The sequence below is a fragment of the Pongo abelii genome, chromosome 10 (assembly GCF_028885655.2).
Source record: "Pongo abelii isolate AG06213 chromosome 10, NHGRI_mPonAbe1-v2.0_pri, whole genome shotgun sequence".
NCBI lineage: Eukaryota > Metazoa > Chordata > Mammalia > Primates > Hominidae > Pongo > Pongo abelii.
The window spans coordinates 38,693,489-38,707,847 of record NC_071995.2 but is presented as its reverse complement, the minus strand read 5'-3'; the positions used below and the strand labels follow the sequence as shown (position 1 = coordinate 38,707,847).

General features: G+C 36.8%; 1 protein-coding gene across 3 annotated transcripts in view; it reads right to left on the bottom strand.

Annotated features, from left to right (window-relative positions):
* Positions 1–2,123: 2,123 nt before the first annotated feature.
* CNTN1 (contactin 1) overlaps positions 2,124–14,359 on the bottom strand; it is a 390,365-nt gene continuing 378,129 nt past the window's right edge. For all 3 annotated transcript variants that reach the window (XM_009247616.3, XM_054526301.2, XM_054526302.2), the window contains one exon: positions 2,124–4,580. In XM_009247616.3, coding sequence (XP_009245891.1) covers positions 4,504–4,580 — 77 coding nt within the window. In that variant the 3' untranslated portion in view covers positions 2,124–4,503. The remainder of the gene's footprint in view (positions 4,581–14,359) is intronic.

Below are 14,359 nucleotides of genomic sequence, written 5' to 3'. Positions count from 1 at the left end.
TTCAATTAGCATAATGCATTTGAGTTTCATCCATATTGTTGTAAATTATCAACATAAATGCTATCTGAAAAGATGCTTAGAGCAGCATTTCAGTCATATCCACATTAGTGTGAGTGATGCATATCAGGTTTCAAAAAGAGGAAATGAGAACTACTAGGTTGAGACAAAATATATGTCCACTCAGTACCTGTGTATGTGACCTTATTTAGAAATAGGGTCTTTGCATATGTAATTAAATTGAGGTCATGCTGGATATTAAGGTGGTCCACAATCCAGTGACTGGTGTCCTGATAAAAGAGAGAAATGTGGACACCAAGACATACAGGGGATATGCCGTATGGCAAGAGGTAGAGATTAGAGTGTTGCAGCTGCAAGCCAAGGAATACCAAGCACTGCCTGCAACCATGAAAAGCTATGAGAGAGGGGTGTGGAACAGATTCTCCCTCAGAGTCTCCAGAAGGCAGGCTGACACCTTCATTTTAGACTTACAGCTCCAAGAACTGTGAGAAAATAAATTATGTTGTAAGCCCCTTGGTTTGTGCTAATTTTTACTGCAGTTCTGGGAAACAAATGCAAGAAAAGATTAAGATATTTGGCTTTGCTTTCAAGGCAGCATGTGTCAAAGAAAATGATCCTGAATGAAAAAGGATTAACTTCACGGTTGTGCTTTAAGATGAGCCTGACTGAATTCTAGAGCAAAATTAGTAATGGCGTTGTAGGAACTGATATAATTACCCCAGGTAGCAGACTTATTTCTAGTAATGGAAAAGTGAAACTTGGTTTTAAAATAGGATGAGCAATGGTGAAACCTATAAGCTAGTTTATAAGTCAATTCATTCAAAGTCATCATGTGTGTATTCTGAAGAAACAAATATTGAAGTTTGGGGGAGGCTTTCATTATTTTTTTATTAGCAACCTCCAGAAGATGATAGACTCAGGAAATTAAGTATTAAAATTTAATTCATTTTCCAAGTATCATGAAGGAAAAAGAAAAAGTCCACATTCCTTTAGAGAAGAAATCTTCTGAGGTGCATTTTTGTCTGCAGTCTGGATACAAACAAGGTAGGGGATATTTTTGCCAGACAAAAAGTGCATTGTATTTTGATATTAAGATGTAGAACAAAAGATAAGAATAATTATAAACAAATCAGCATTTTAAGCAAGTAAAGATTACGGATTCTTTTTTTTTTCTTAAGAGATATTAAGTTATGTAGACATGTTATTGAAATATATTCTTCTTTTAGTTGCCACTATCAGTTAATCTAGCCTGCAGTGATCATGAAAACCCCAAACCTAACTCCCTATCAGATAATACTGAACATTCCCTCCAAAATATAGCTCACTCCCCAGATTCTGATTTGGTAAATCTGGACTGGAGTCCAGGGAATTCATTTTAATTTTTCTAATTCTCCAGGTGATCCTGATGGGCAACCAGGTTTGAGAATCATTAACATGCAACACACTCTCACAGAAAGAAGCTTTGATCTCCCAAAGCCTGGAGAATCTGAGCTGGGGTCAGTTGAAGGTCAAATACCAGATACAAAATATTAGAAGGGAAGTAATCTAATACTTAAGGTCTAGAAACAGAGACAACGTCCAAAAAGGAAAACCAGAATCCAGGGTGAAGCAAGCTTCATGAAACAGGAAGGGAGATGAAAATTCCAATGCGAAACCACGATCAGAACACAGGAGAAAATGGGAAGACAGAACACAGGCAGCCGTGGGATGCAGTTTTCTGGGCCCAGCCTGTCTCAGGACTCAGAAGCTTTACCTGTAGCAGACTCCTCCTATAGATTCATGCCATTATGCAGATACCTCTATTCCAGGCTCGCTCACTCAGGGTTAAAAAGTCTCATTTTCTTAGCATCTAGCAGCTTGCTTTAGTGTTTCACTTTACATTGAATGATATTCACTGACATCTTCATGGGTTGAAGTTATTTACCAGGTGATCTTATTTCAATGTAATAATGACTCTGTGTGTGTTTCTATGTGTGTACTTTTTGTAGTACTTCAAATACTGAACTGTTGCTTAACCAGAATATTTATTCCCTGCTATCAAACTTGTAATGAAAACCTTCTAAAAATAAATTTAAACTTGAGGTAAATTGAAAGGACAGTTGTTCTTTCTTGGGTAACATAAGACATTTATTACTTTATACTAATTTTTTTCATTCATAAAAAGGACAAAGCACAGTCCTATACTACTCCATTGAAAAAATGATAAAAAATAACTAAAAAATCAATTCAATATTTATCAGTATCAAATAAAACTACTATCACCTTTCCTGAAATACAAAGAAACAACAGATGTATCTATACCTATATAAAGTTTAATTCAGAATCTTGCGTCTTAAAGCAGATGATTATTAGTTAGCTTGACAACAGTTTAGAACTGATGGTCCCAGTTAAATCTGTACAACTGTATGAGAAAATGAAAAGCTTGAGTTATCAGTGTACAAGAGATTTTAAACTACTTTATCTCTGTCAGAAATTCAAAACTAAACAACCTCCAAAGTCTGTTTTCCTCTTACCTTTCAGAACCATTTCATGCAAAATCTAACCAGTTTTGCTCGTTATTATCATATATTAGAAAATAAAAGGCAAGCATGCATTTGGCAAAAGATTTAGTTGTTGATTATATAAAAATGCCCAACATTGGTCACATTGCAAAAGTAAAACCTCAAAGTGTAACAATGAAAACACAAACATTTGTACAGAAGGTATACAGAGTATTCGTTTCCCTAAAGTATGAAGACATTTTGTTTCTTTTTCAAATACTGAAATATTTTATGAAATCTGGCAATGATCTTAAGACTGTTGACATACTTCCACTGGGAAATCATCCATTTCACTTATTTTTAAAAGTTTCATTTTATAACAAAGAGTTAAATGTAAACTAATGAAATATTTATTGATATTTTCATAATGAAGGCTCTAAACATTTACACATCGATATATAGTACAAAAATTATACAAATTAAAGAAAGGGGGTAAAGTCGGTAAAGTCGTAATAGATCTATTTTGCTTCCTGTAAATATTTTTTTTATGAACCTATACGGTGTCCTTTCTAAAAAGATAAACTCTAATTAGCTAGCAAGTTTGTGCTAATAAAATAGGATTATACCTCTTGAAGCATCCAACATTGCACTATTTCATGAGCCAGCTAATTCTTTATTACTCGATTTCTTTTACATCCACACTCAAACACATTTCCATGCACACCATGGAGAATGAAGAAATGTGCATCTTCCTTTTCACAACTTATAAAAACCCAAAGCACCAACACTTGGGAGACACCGTCAGAAAGACATATTATTTGCCTCCTCCTGGCCTTCCAGTTTTGCATACTCTTAAAAGTACCATTAGCAATATATTGATTTGGTATTTTTAGCCAGTTTTCAGTATTGCATTGAAGTGGGAAATGAGCTTAAAACTAATTATTATTATTATTATTATTATTTTTACAAAATGGAATACGGCAGCTTTTTCAACCTACAGGTGACTTTTTGATCTGACAGATGCAATAAAGAAATGTAATACTTAGGAATGAAGCAGAAAAACCAAGATACTAGTAATTGTGATATTCACTTAACTGTCACTTATTCCTAACCGTGTAAAGACTGTCACATCTCAATAAAAAAGGAAGCATTCTACTTTTCAAAATTTGTCACTCCACATATGAACAAATATAGCAATATTATGACACTCTAGATAAGAGCTGTGATTTTTGAGATTTGAAATTGATAAGAAAAGCGTAAAATAACTTCAGAGTAGAATATAAAAGTAAAAAAAAAATCTATATGGTATGTTAGCTTTACTATTAAAAAACTGATTCTGAAAATCAAATATTTAGAAAATTACTTACTTTGAAAATAAGAATACTGATAGTAAGTTCTAGAATTTGGTTTTCAATAGTCAAAATCTTTCAACTCATGATTTGATAATGGAATTTCTGACAAAATATTTGTTACACTCTATTGTCTTTTCAAGAAAACTCAAGATGTCATGAATGATAGGGGCCATTCAATAATATGCAGTACCCAAAACAGTGAGGAAAGTACAAGAGACTGTATTACTCTTACATTTACCACATACAACCAACATTTCAATCTCTATTATGTTTCACAACTTGTTATTAAATTTAAAGCACCTGTATATGGTGATTTGACTTTCACTCTACAGCCTATAGTATTGAATTGAACACTGTAACTTGTCCCATTGGGTTAAATCATGCAACTGTCACAGAATCAGGTTAAGTGGTTTATAAGGCATATTGGAACGAATTAAAAATCATTTATATCCATTTAAAAGTTTATTCTTTTGGATGAAGGGGTTCCTGAATGCCTCAGTCATCATGTGTGTTGTAAATCAGTTGAATAGTTTGTTAAAGTATAATTTATTTGGCTTAGGATGGAGCCGCAGAAATTGGAAGGAATTGTGGTCATCCCAGGGTTGAAGGGTGTCTTCTGAGCTGGGATGGGAACAGCAGCTGTCACAACACATTCAGAATTCCAAGTAGACAAGGATGCCAAAGGCAGGCAGCAGTAAGCCGAGAAGACTTGGCGATAGGGTGGGTGCACCTGCAAGGTAAACCAAAAGTGTGCATATTATTTCACTGATACACGTCACTTTTGCTGATTTAGTCTGCTTCGGCTAAGGCAAGATTGCATAGCCCTGGAAAACAAATGGGTCCTTTTACAAAACAGAGTCTCTTATTCTTACATGATTTAAGAAAAACAAAAGCTTTTGATCAAGGATTTTCTGTGTGAGACCATGTGAACTGTTTAGACAACATGATTAAATTAATCATTTAAAATAATATGATCACAAATGTGTATGCTGTCCCTATGATCCAGCAGTCCCAAATTCCTACCAGAAGGCAAAATGTCGAGAAACATATATATATGCATTAAAAAAGTAAGCTTTAAAAAGTAAGATAAAGAGATACAGTAAAAATACTAATAATTTTTCCTGAGATAATGACAACATAGGTATGCTAGGTAGATCTTGCATAATTTCACATCCCAATGGTTTTAAGACATTTATACATTTATACAGAATGACTTAAGTAATGTATTTCTGATAGTATTAAATAATCTCATTCAATTTTTATCTAAAGAACAATTGCCCTGAGATATTATACTGTGAATTAAAAATTGAAATGATGTATTATAATATGCTGTGGACTTATTTTACATCTTGGGTGACACTTAGAAGGGCTACTCCTGTAGTCAAGTAGGTTTATAGGTCCGTGTCCTGCCGACATGAGAATTTTTGAGAAACTGTTGTAAAGTAGGACCAAAAAGTCATACTCTTTCTTCCCAATGTCTACAACTATTAGGCACTATCTTCTTTTTAAATAAATTAATTACTATTTTTTAAGAGACAGGGTCTTGTTCTATTGCTCAGGCTGGAGTGCAGTGGTTCAGTCATAGCTGACTGCAGCCTCAAACTCCTGGGCCCATGTGATCCTCCTGCCTCAGTCTCCCAAAGTGCTGGGATTACAGGCATGAGCCACCATGCCTGGCTGGCACTATCTTCAATGAACATGCTGCTAGAATTAGTGAAGACCTAAAAAATTTAGTCAATGGCTTACTAATATAACAGTTTTTGTTAATTTTTGGAAGTTTATTCTCTAAATTTGAAACCACCAAATAAATTATTATTATCTATCATATTAAAAGTGACCATAAACAGCTCATTCTTTGGCATGGTCCTTTTATATTCAAGGAGATTTAGTGTATTTCTCCTGAATTTCTGGCCATTAAAAGCACATTCATGTTCCCTATAAGGTGGAAGATAATAGTGTCTGTCTGCTTGCTTGTCTTCAACATTGCCCTGCCTGGGGCTTTTGGTGCTGCCTGGAAACATAAGAGGAAAAGCTTTATCGGATACAGATAAAGTAGTTCTTAGAAATGAGCAGGAAAGTGAGGGTCAAAAAGTGAGGGCAGATAACAAGGGGAATATGAACAGCCCTCAAGTAGCAGAGCTCCTAAGGACACTATCAATAACAATAGTAAACTTTTCATTTACTATGAGAGATGCTACTTACTGCCCTACAGCCAGCTACAAGACTATGTTGGCTCATTATGTAGATTATGACATGACTACAACAACCTACAATGGTAGGTCTTTTTACCCCAATTTTATATATTTTGTAACTGAGTCAGGTAAAATGAGTTGCTCAAGTCCAATAGTCACTAGAGGGCAGAGACGGGATTAGAATTCAGATTTGTCCAGCTGCAAAGGCCGTGCACTTTTGACCTCTCTGCCGTGTTCCTGCAGATAACTTTAGCAAGGGACCAGTTTTAGAAATGCAGAAGGACACTGCGCTCTGCACTTAATGTGTCAAGGCAAGGGCACCGAAGGAAAAGAATAAATGTCATATGGAAAACAGCTAACACATAAACTGTTTCAAAGAGGTCTTTGTATTCTTGTAATTTTTTTTACCTTCTACTTTTCTACATATTTTTTAAAATATGCCACAGACCACACATTATTTTATTCTGATAAGATGCCCAATAATAAACCGCAATCACACAGTAAAACCTTTAAACTTCAATGTTTGACCCAGTGTAAATGATCTGTCTTGAAGCCTTTTTTGTCTGCAGGGTCTCCACAATGCTCTGTCTTTTGACCACAAATTACATCTATGTTGGGGACACGTTTATGTACTTGCCTGAATACGTGGGTTGGCAAAGTACAAACTGTGGCTGCTCGAAAGAAATTTAGTGAATTGTGGATGCCATCTTGATGTTTTGGTATTAGTATGAAAACCAAATACAATTTCATAATTTGTGGCTTTGACATCAGGATATTTGAAATAAACTCTCCATGTTTACATGTGTTACATTTAATTTCTCTAATGGCTCAAGCTTATGTAATTTTGGTCTTCATCTTCACTTCTCTCCCACATTCCAAACAGAAATTAGAGACCGAATTGAAGTACTATTTAATATCATTTTAAATGACATATATTCTTGAGGAGTTTTTCAATATATATTGGTTTTGAATCTAACAACATATGTATCAGAATACTGCTATCAATCATAATTCTGGTACTTATATGGTATATAGTAAACACATATTTTGCTTTTCACATAGCTGATGAATGTTAAACCTGAACAAATCATTGATCTTGTGAATAATTTTTCTCTATCAGAAGAAACGTAAAACCAATTTGGAGTACTGTATCTCTTCCATGGGAATTTCTTGTTTTTTTTTAAATCTAAACTTTGATTTCATACTTCCTTCAGGGAGAATTCTCACTATATGGAGAGTGATGCTGAAAACAGAAATTTCAATTAAAAGTTGAGCAGTACTGCAGGCTTTCTGATAAGCAGAAAACTGCTCTACTTGGTTTTTAATACAAATCTCCTTTCTGATGCTTCAATCTGGACACTGTAATGCAGTCTCTGTTTCTACTGCTTGCCAATTGCTGACGATGCCATAACATTTAGAATTTTCTCTTTGTGGTGTCACATTTTGTGACCACAACTGCTAATATCTCTATATTATGAACAACTTCAAGACAGAGATGATATCCAAATCATGTTTTAGCTGTGTTGACTAATACCAAGCCTAGTGCATAGAAAGTACTCAACCTATAATGTTAAATGATTGAGTTATGCCTCCATTGCAGGCCCTGAATTTTTTCTTATTACAGAGCACAGGGGGTCTAAGGAAGAAGATGGTTAGAGGAAACCACTGTGACCTTCAGTGGGACCCCTGATATTTCTTTTTATTTTATTCTATATTGCATAATCTCTCTAACTTCTAGGAACCTGGGCAAAGAAAGGGGTTATACCTTCCTATGATTACTTTTCCTCAGAAAATAGTTTTTTCCTATTAAAGAGATGATATTAAAAATTCATAATATAATATCAGAAGGCATTGATTTTACTACTCAGTCCAGGAGTCCTCCAACTAGTCCTGGTCCGACATTATTTTTTATTCTTCCAAGGTCTATTAATGGCCCTGGCCACACTGAAGAAAGTGTTTTTATTAGATGATTGATTCCCCACTGCCTAGAGGTGTGCCTAACATATATGAGGTGTATTAGGTACACATGAATGGATGCTTGCATTGAAAACTGTTGAGTTCAATAAAACTCCTGCTGGGACAGCAGCACCTTTGAGAACTGAAAGAGTAAAAACATCCCTATGATTAGAATGAAAATCAGCTGAGGCAGAAAAATAACAAAACCTTTATTCAGATTCGTATGACAGACATGGATAATGCCAACTGTAAAGTTTACAGGAAACACTACCAAGATCACAGAGCTGCTGTAGAATGCCATCGTGACCTTCTCACCGAGTGGATGGTGCTGTTACGAATGATGCCCCAGCTCTGCTCTACTTGTCCCACCTATTAGTGGGAATACCCAGTTGCTGGACTGCACTCCCCTCATGACAGCCCCAGCTCTAGTTAATCCCTGCTCCTCCTATTCCCACCTCAGAAACAGAAACTAATCCAGATCTGACTGCCACTTTATTTCCACCCTCCTCAGAATTCTTCAACAGGAACTCAAACCTTACATAAGACACTTCTCCTTTGCACCTGCATGGTATTCCATGATTGCTCTGGTGTGTGTTTCCTTGCTACATCCAGTCAATAACTCTGGCTTTGTCAGACTACAGGTTTCTGCTTGATCTTTGGCTATTTACATTTTAACAGGACAAGCTGGCTAATATGAGTATCAATAAAGCAAGCAATGAGGCCAGGCGCGGTGGCTCACGCCAGTAATCCCAGCACTTTGGGAGGCCGAGGCGGGTGGATCACGAGGTCAGGAGATCGAGACCATCCTGGCTAACACGGTGAAACCCCGTCTCTACTAAAAATACAAAAAATTGGCCAGGTGTGGTGGCAGGCACCTATAGTCCCAGCTACTCAGGAGGCTGAGGCAGGAGAATGGCGTGAACCCGGGAGGCGGAGCTTACAGTGAGCTGAGATGGCGCCACTGCACTCCAGCCTGGGCAACAGAGCCAGACTCCATCTCAAAAAAATAAATAAATAAAAATAAAAAAATAAAATAAAATAAAGCAAGCAATGAGTGCCTGTCCTAGTAGGAGCCACAGGGTATATTGGGAACAGTATCACATGGCAGCTAAGAGTCAGACGTTCTGGAAACAGGCAAAGCAAAGTTCAAACTCTATCTCTGCCTTTTACTGGCTGCATAATCTGGGTAATCTTGAGCAAGTTCTTTAATTTTTTTAATTTTAAAAAAATTTTAAAAAATTTAAACCTTTTTCCTTCAACTATAGAATAGGGATAATAATATGTCTCATGGCATCTATCTATCTATCTAGAGAGGTAGCATAACCTTTCTTCAGAAGTAATTATATGTGGAAATCCATTATTGAACTGGGTGAAAGGGGGATGCTTTACTCAAAGATGGGTTTAGGAGCAGGAAACCACCAGATTTTTGTCTTCTCTATTTTCATGCTGGCACCTGTACTTCCCCCGACCCTATCACCCCATGGAACATGTGGGACTCTGCTTATCACGGTTTGAAAACAGCTGCTTTATGTAAAGCATTTCAGAAATGCATGCTTAATAGATAACTCCCAGTAAATGGTAGCAATTCCTACTACATTTCATGATGTTTATTTCTTGTTCTAGACCTGCACTGTATTTCTGGAAAAGTAGTTGGATAAAATAAAGCAAACAATAGCATAAGCTGGGCATACTGAGTTTTTCTGTAAGAGTCTAGCTTCCAGCTCCAGTGTTTGTGTAGCATGGTAGTCAGGGATCTTTGGTTTTAAGAAACAGAACCCCAACCTAACAGCTGATGTTGTACAGGCACACTGGAGCAGATAATTGAATGCCTGCGTCTTCCAAGTCTCTGACCTTCACCTCTTGTTCTTTTACAATTTGCCTCACATTTTTTTTGAGATGGAGTGTCACTCAGTCACCCAGGTTGGAGTCCAGTGACGCGATCTCGGCTCACCGCAAGCTCTGCCTCCCGGGTTCACGCCGTTCTCCTGCCTCAGCCTCCCGAGTAGCTGGGACTACAGGCGCCCGCCACCACTCCCGGCTAATTTTTGTATTTTTGGTAGAGACGGGGTTTCACTGTGCTAGCCAGGATGGTCTCAACTCCTGACCTCGTGATCCGCCCGCCTCGGCTTCCCAAAGTGCTGGGATTACAGGCGTGAGCCACTGCACCCGGCCTGTTGCCTCACATTCTCAGACTGAGTTCTCTCAAGAGAGATATGAGCTCCTAGCTCACATCACGTATTCTTAAGAACAAACAGACTGGGCTATCTTTTTACCCCAACACTAATGAAAAATTCTTAAGGAAAGGCTCTGCTTTGCAAACATCAGGTCACACACCTATCCCCAGACCAATAACTGTGGCTGAGTTAGTGGCTTCTTTGATTGAACTAGCTTGGAGAAGGTTTCCATCACTCAACCAGTCACTCTGGCCAAGGAGGCAGGGCCATGTAAGAAGATGGTGGCTTTCATTCTTATCTCAGGAGGAACAATACTTTCCCCAGTGAAAGGGCTGCGTGGATCCAGGAGCAAAAGAGGAGTTCTGAGGCAAAAAAGAGACTATTCTCATCTAAAAAGTGCAAATAAGCGCATGTTGAGAACCACCAAAGCAACAGAGGATAATCAGTATCTCCCAAACTTGTTGACCACAGTCACTTTCTATCAAGGACCATCACACAGGAATTATATTCTGCCCACAGCTGTGGAAAAGTATGTTTTCTGGTAAATTTGTGGTAAGTGGAAAAACGTGTTTCAGGACTTTGCTCACCTGTATCATTTAAAACCTCTCTAATTTGCCTTTCTCAGCTTTTAGCTGTTTTCCCAATTGCTTGAGGCTAATCAACACAAGAAAAGCAAGTGCTCTGTTTAGCTACTGAAGACAACACTTTCAGTGAACTTGTCGGAGTACAGGATCCATTTGTATGAGTAACCACTGGGACGCAGTCAAGGTAGGTGCAGCATTTGAATTTTTCAGCATTTTTTATCTTATTTATTTGTACAGAAAGGCCTATAGTGTGAGTTTGCCACTTTGCAAATTTAGTCACTCATAAGAATTTGTCTGAAAAAATGGTAAATTTATGGTGAAGAGCTTTGTTTTGGACTTAGTCTAACCAGTTGGGAATTTTCTGGGATTCTTTTACTGGTGGTGTTCCATTCTGCAAATTACTGAATTGTGTTTGTTTCTCCATTGGATTGCTGTCAGAACTAGGTGAGGAAATCAATTAGGGTTTTATTTTATTAAATTTTGTGGCAGAAATATATAAAAGCAAACATTAAAAGAAGAAGAGATATGTTTTACTTTGAGACACTGAAATCTAACTTATTAGTTAATTTTCTGACAATGATAATTTAAAAAAATTCATGCAGTCCCATTTACTTCCATGAATTAACACTTGGTCAATGTGAAGCTATTGAGGTAAAAACAAATGTTTTAAATGTATTAACTGAGATTTTATGAAATGTCTGAAACAAAGGAATCTTTGAATTATTATTGCTTGATTCATTTTTGGCATTTCTGTCTCATCTTTGTCTCTTTCTTCTTGCACATTTTCTCTTGCATAATTTTTTTTCTTTCCAGGTTTCCATCCTGTCTAAATGTTATCAACAATGCAAGTATAGACTAGAGTTGAGATGTAAAACTTACAAATCTGTAAGGTAGAAAAGTTGTACTTGCCTGGAAACTAGCCTACAATTTTCAGTAAAACTGCTGTAATTCAGTGAGGTTACTGTTAACATTTTCTTTGAACTATATACCAAAATTGTTATTTTTATGAATGGTCTAATGTTAAGAATTAAAGGAGGTGTCTTTTTAGAAAGTTAGCTGAATTGGCTTCAAACCAGTTTCTTGGGGAAAATGCTAATGTAATTTTGAATTTTAGATTATTATAAGCATTAACTTCATGACTTTGACAAAATAAAGTAATGGATAGTCACACTAATTGGTTTTAAGAGTTTCTAAAGAAGAGACCCAAAGAGAAATCAGAAAATAAAATGGGTTTGATCTTTGAGGTTCAGCAGAATTTTTGCACATTTGATGATTTTTGGTTTTTCCCTAAAATATCTATTTTATGATATTGTCTGTGTATCAGCTTGCTTATTTTGCTTTTGATGATTTTATCTCCCTTTGCCTACTTGAGATAGCAACACTCAAATACTAAGCTAGGTAGAGAAGAAAAAAGACAGCTTAAGACCTACTTCCAGTTCTGTCAATAGCTAGTTATATAACTTTAGCAACAGAGAATATTTGGGCTCAAGACATGGTCCTGATGCTTCTGTGATCTTTGGCTGTCTTACTTCTCAAAGATGTGGATTTTCCTTCTGTAAAATGATAGGGTTCAATGTTATAAGTTTTAAGGTTCCTACTACAGCCCTGAGTCTGTAATTCCAGGCAAACCATAATATATTTGAGAATATCAAGCATTGAGCCATAAAATTTGCAAACATATTTGTTACATTTTCCCTTATTTATGCTAATCAAAGTTGATATTAGTTTATAAATATACATTAAGTGCTTGATCATCTAAGTGCTAGTGGCTTCGGTGAGTTTTTCCATCCAGTGAAGCCCACTAATCTTTCTGCTCCTATTCGTTTGGCAATTGTGAACCCAAACCCACATGCCAAGCAAAATAGATCTTTGTTTGTTTGGCAGAGGTACATGGTTTTCTGGCAGCTTATCCTGGCAGTTGTATTTGTTCCTTACTGTTGACTCTGGCCCTTTCCCTGTCAGAAAACACCAGATCACCAGGATGCATTTCCTCTTTGAGAAAGGAGTGAGCGATGACCAATTGATTTGCTGGGAAATATAAAAGCAACTTCTAGCTGCCTCCTGGCCAATAAGCACATGCTCAACAAGCCCAATTTTGATATTTCTGGGCAAGGTGAGACCATAATTATGAAGACTTTTAAAACTGGCTTACCTACTTCTTTAGAAATGCAAGGTGACATTTATACAAAAGCATGAGACTTGAGGTGAGACAATTCTATCTGCATACTGTTACCACTCACTTGAGTGTGTGGCCTCTCATAAGGTACTAAATCTCTCTGTGCTCCATTTACTTATCTGTAAAATTGGGAGTCTAATACTTACCTAGTGGGGTTAAAATGCAAAGTAAAAACCATCTATTAATTGTGAATTTGCAATATTAAATGTAGTTTATTCATTTAAAAAGATATTTGATTTTTTAGTGAGTATTTAGTGAGAATACTTAGTCTGGAATAAGACAGAAGAGACCCAGACCTTGGTATCTGAGCTCTGTTCTATAGAATACACAGCATTATGTATAAAGGATTTCATGGGTTTGTTTTATTCCCAACATATACAAAATATTTTATAAATAACATTCAAGTTTTTAATTTGTGATTAATTAACCAACAACCAGAGCCAGTTTATTAGGTAATCTGTGCACTTTGCTTTGGAAGTAGCTGTTTGACAGAACGTTCTCACATTTACAGCCCCAACTTTGTGGAATACACTGAGTTATCACCAGGAGTAACTTTTCTCAGCCTCGATCAAAGTTAGAAAGACTGGGAACTTCAAATGCCCATTCCATTTTGCCATACTTATAAAAACAAGTGCTACATTATTCCTTCCACTGCCTCTACCTTGCCTTCTCCAGATTAGTTTCTGAGGCAAAGAGACAAGTAGAGCCAGAGAGAAAGTCTGAAAATTTACATGTTCCACTATGCCAAGGTTAATGGTTCCTCTTCAGTGCAAGTCTTGAGGAACCAGTTGAGCACTGTGACTAGGACTTCTTGGACATTTTCAACAGATACATGGCCCTGTGGGTTTATTTACATATAAAGAAAGACTGTCCCTTGCAATCATCCCCCACCACAAAAATTGCTCGTTCTATTGCTTTGCTTCTCTTTTTTGGGGGAGACTGGTTGGTGTTTGTGGGTATTGACAATAAAGAGAAAGAGTGAAACTAACTGGCCATGATAGTCAATTTTCCTTAAAATTATTTCATTTATTCATAAGATTCTGGACAGCCTGATCCATAATATGTCATTAACAAATATCTGTTTAATTTTTTTTTTCAGACAAACTCACTCAGTCACCTGAGTGAGTGCAAAGATGCAATCACAGCTCACCAAAGCCTTTACTTCCCAGGCTCAAGTGATCCTCTCACTTCAGCCTTCTGAGTAGCCGGGATTAGAGGCATGCATGACAATTCCCAGCTAATTTTTTATATTTTTTGTAGATATGGGGTCTCACAGTGTTGCCCAGGCTGGTCTGGAATTCCTGGATTCAAGCAATCCTCTCACCTCGACCCCGCAAAGTACTCGGATTATAGGCGCAGGCCACTGCACTTGGCCTGTTCAATGGATTTTTAAATTCTTTTAAACCACTGAGTAAGTGCCTAATTTG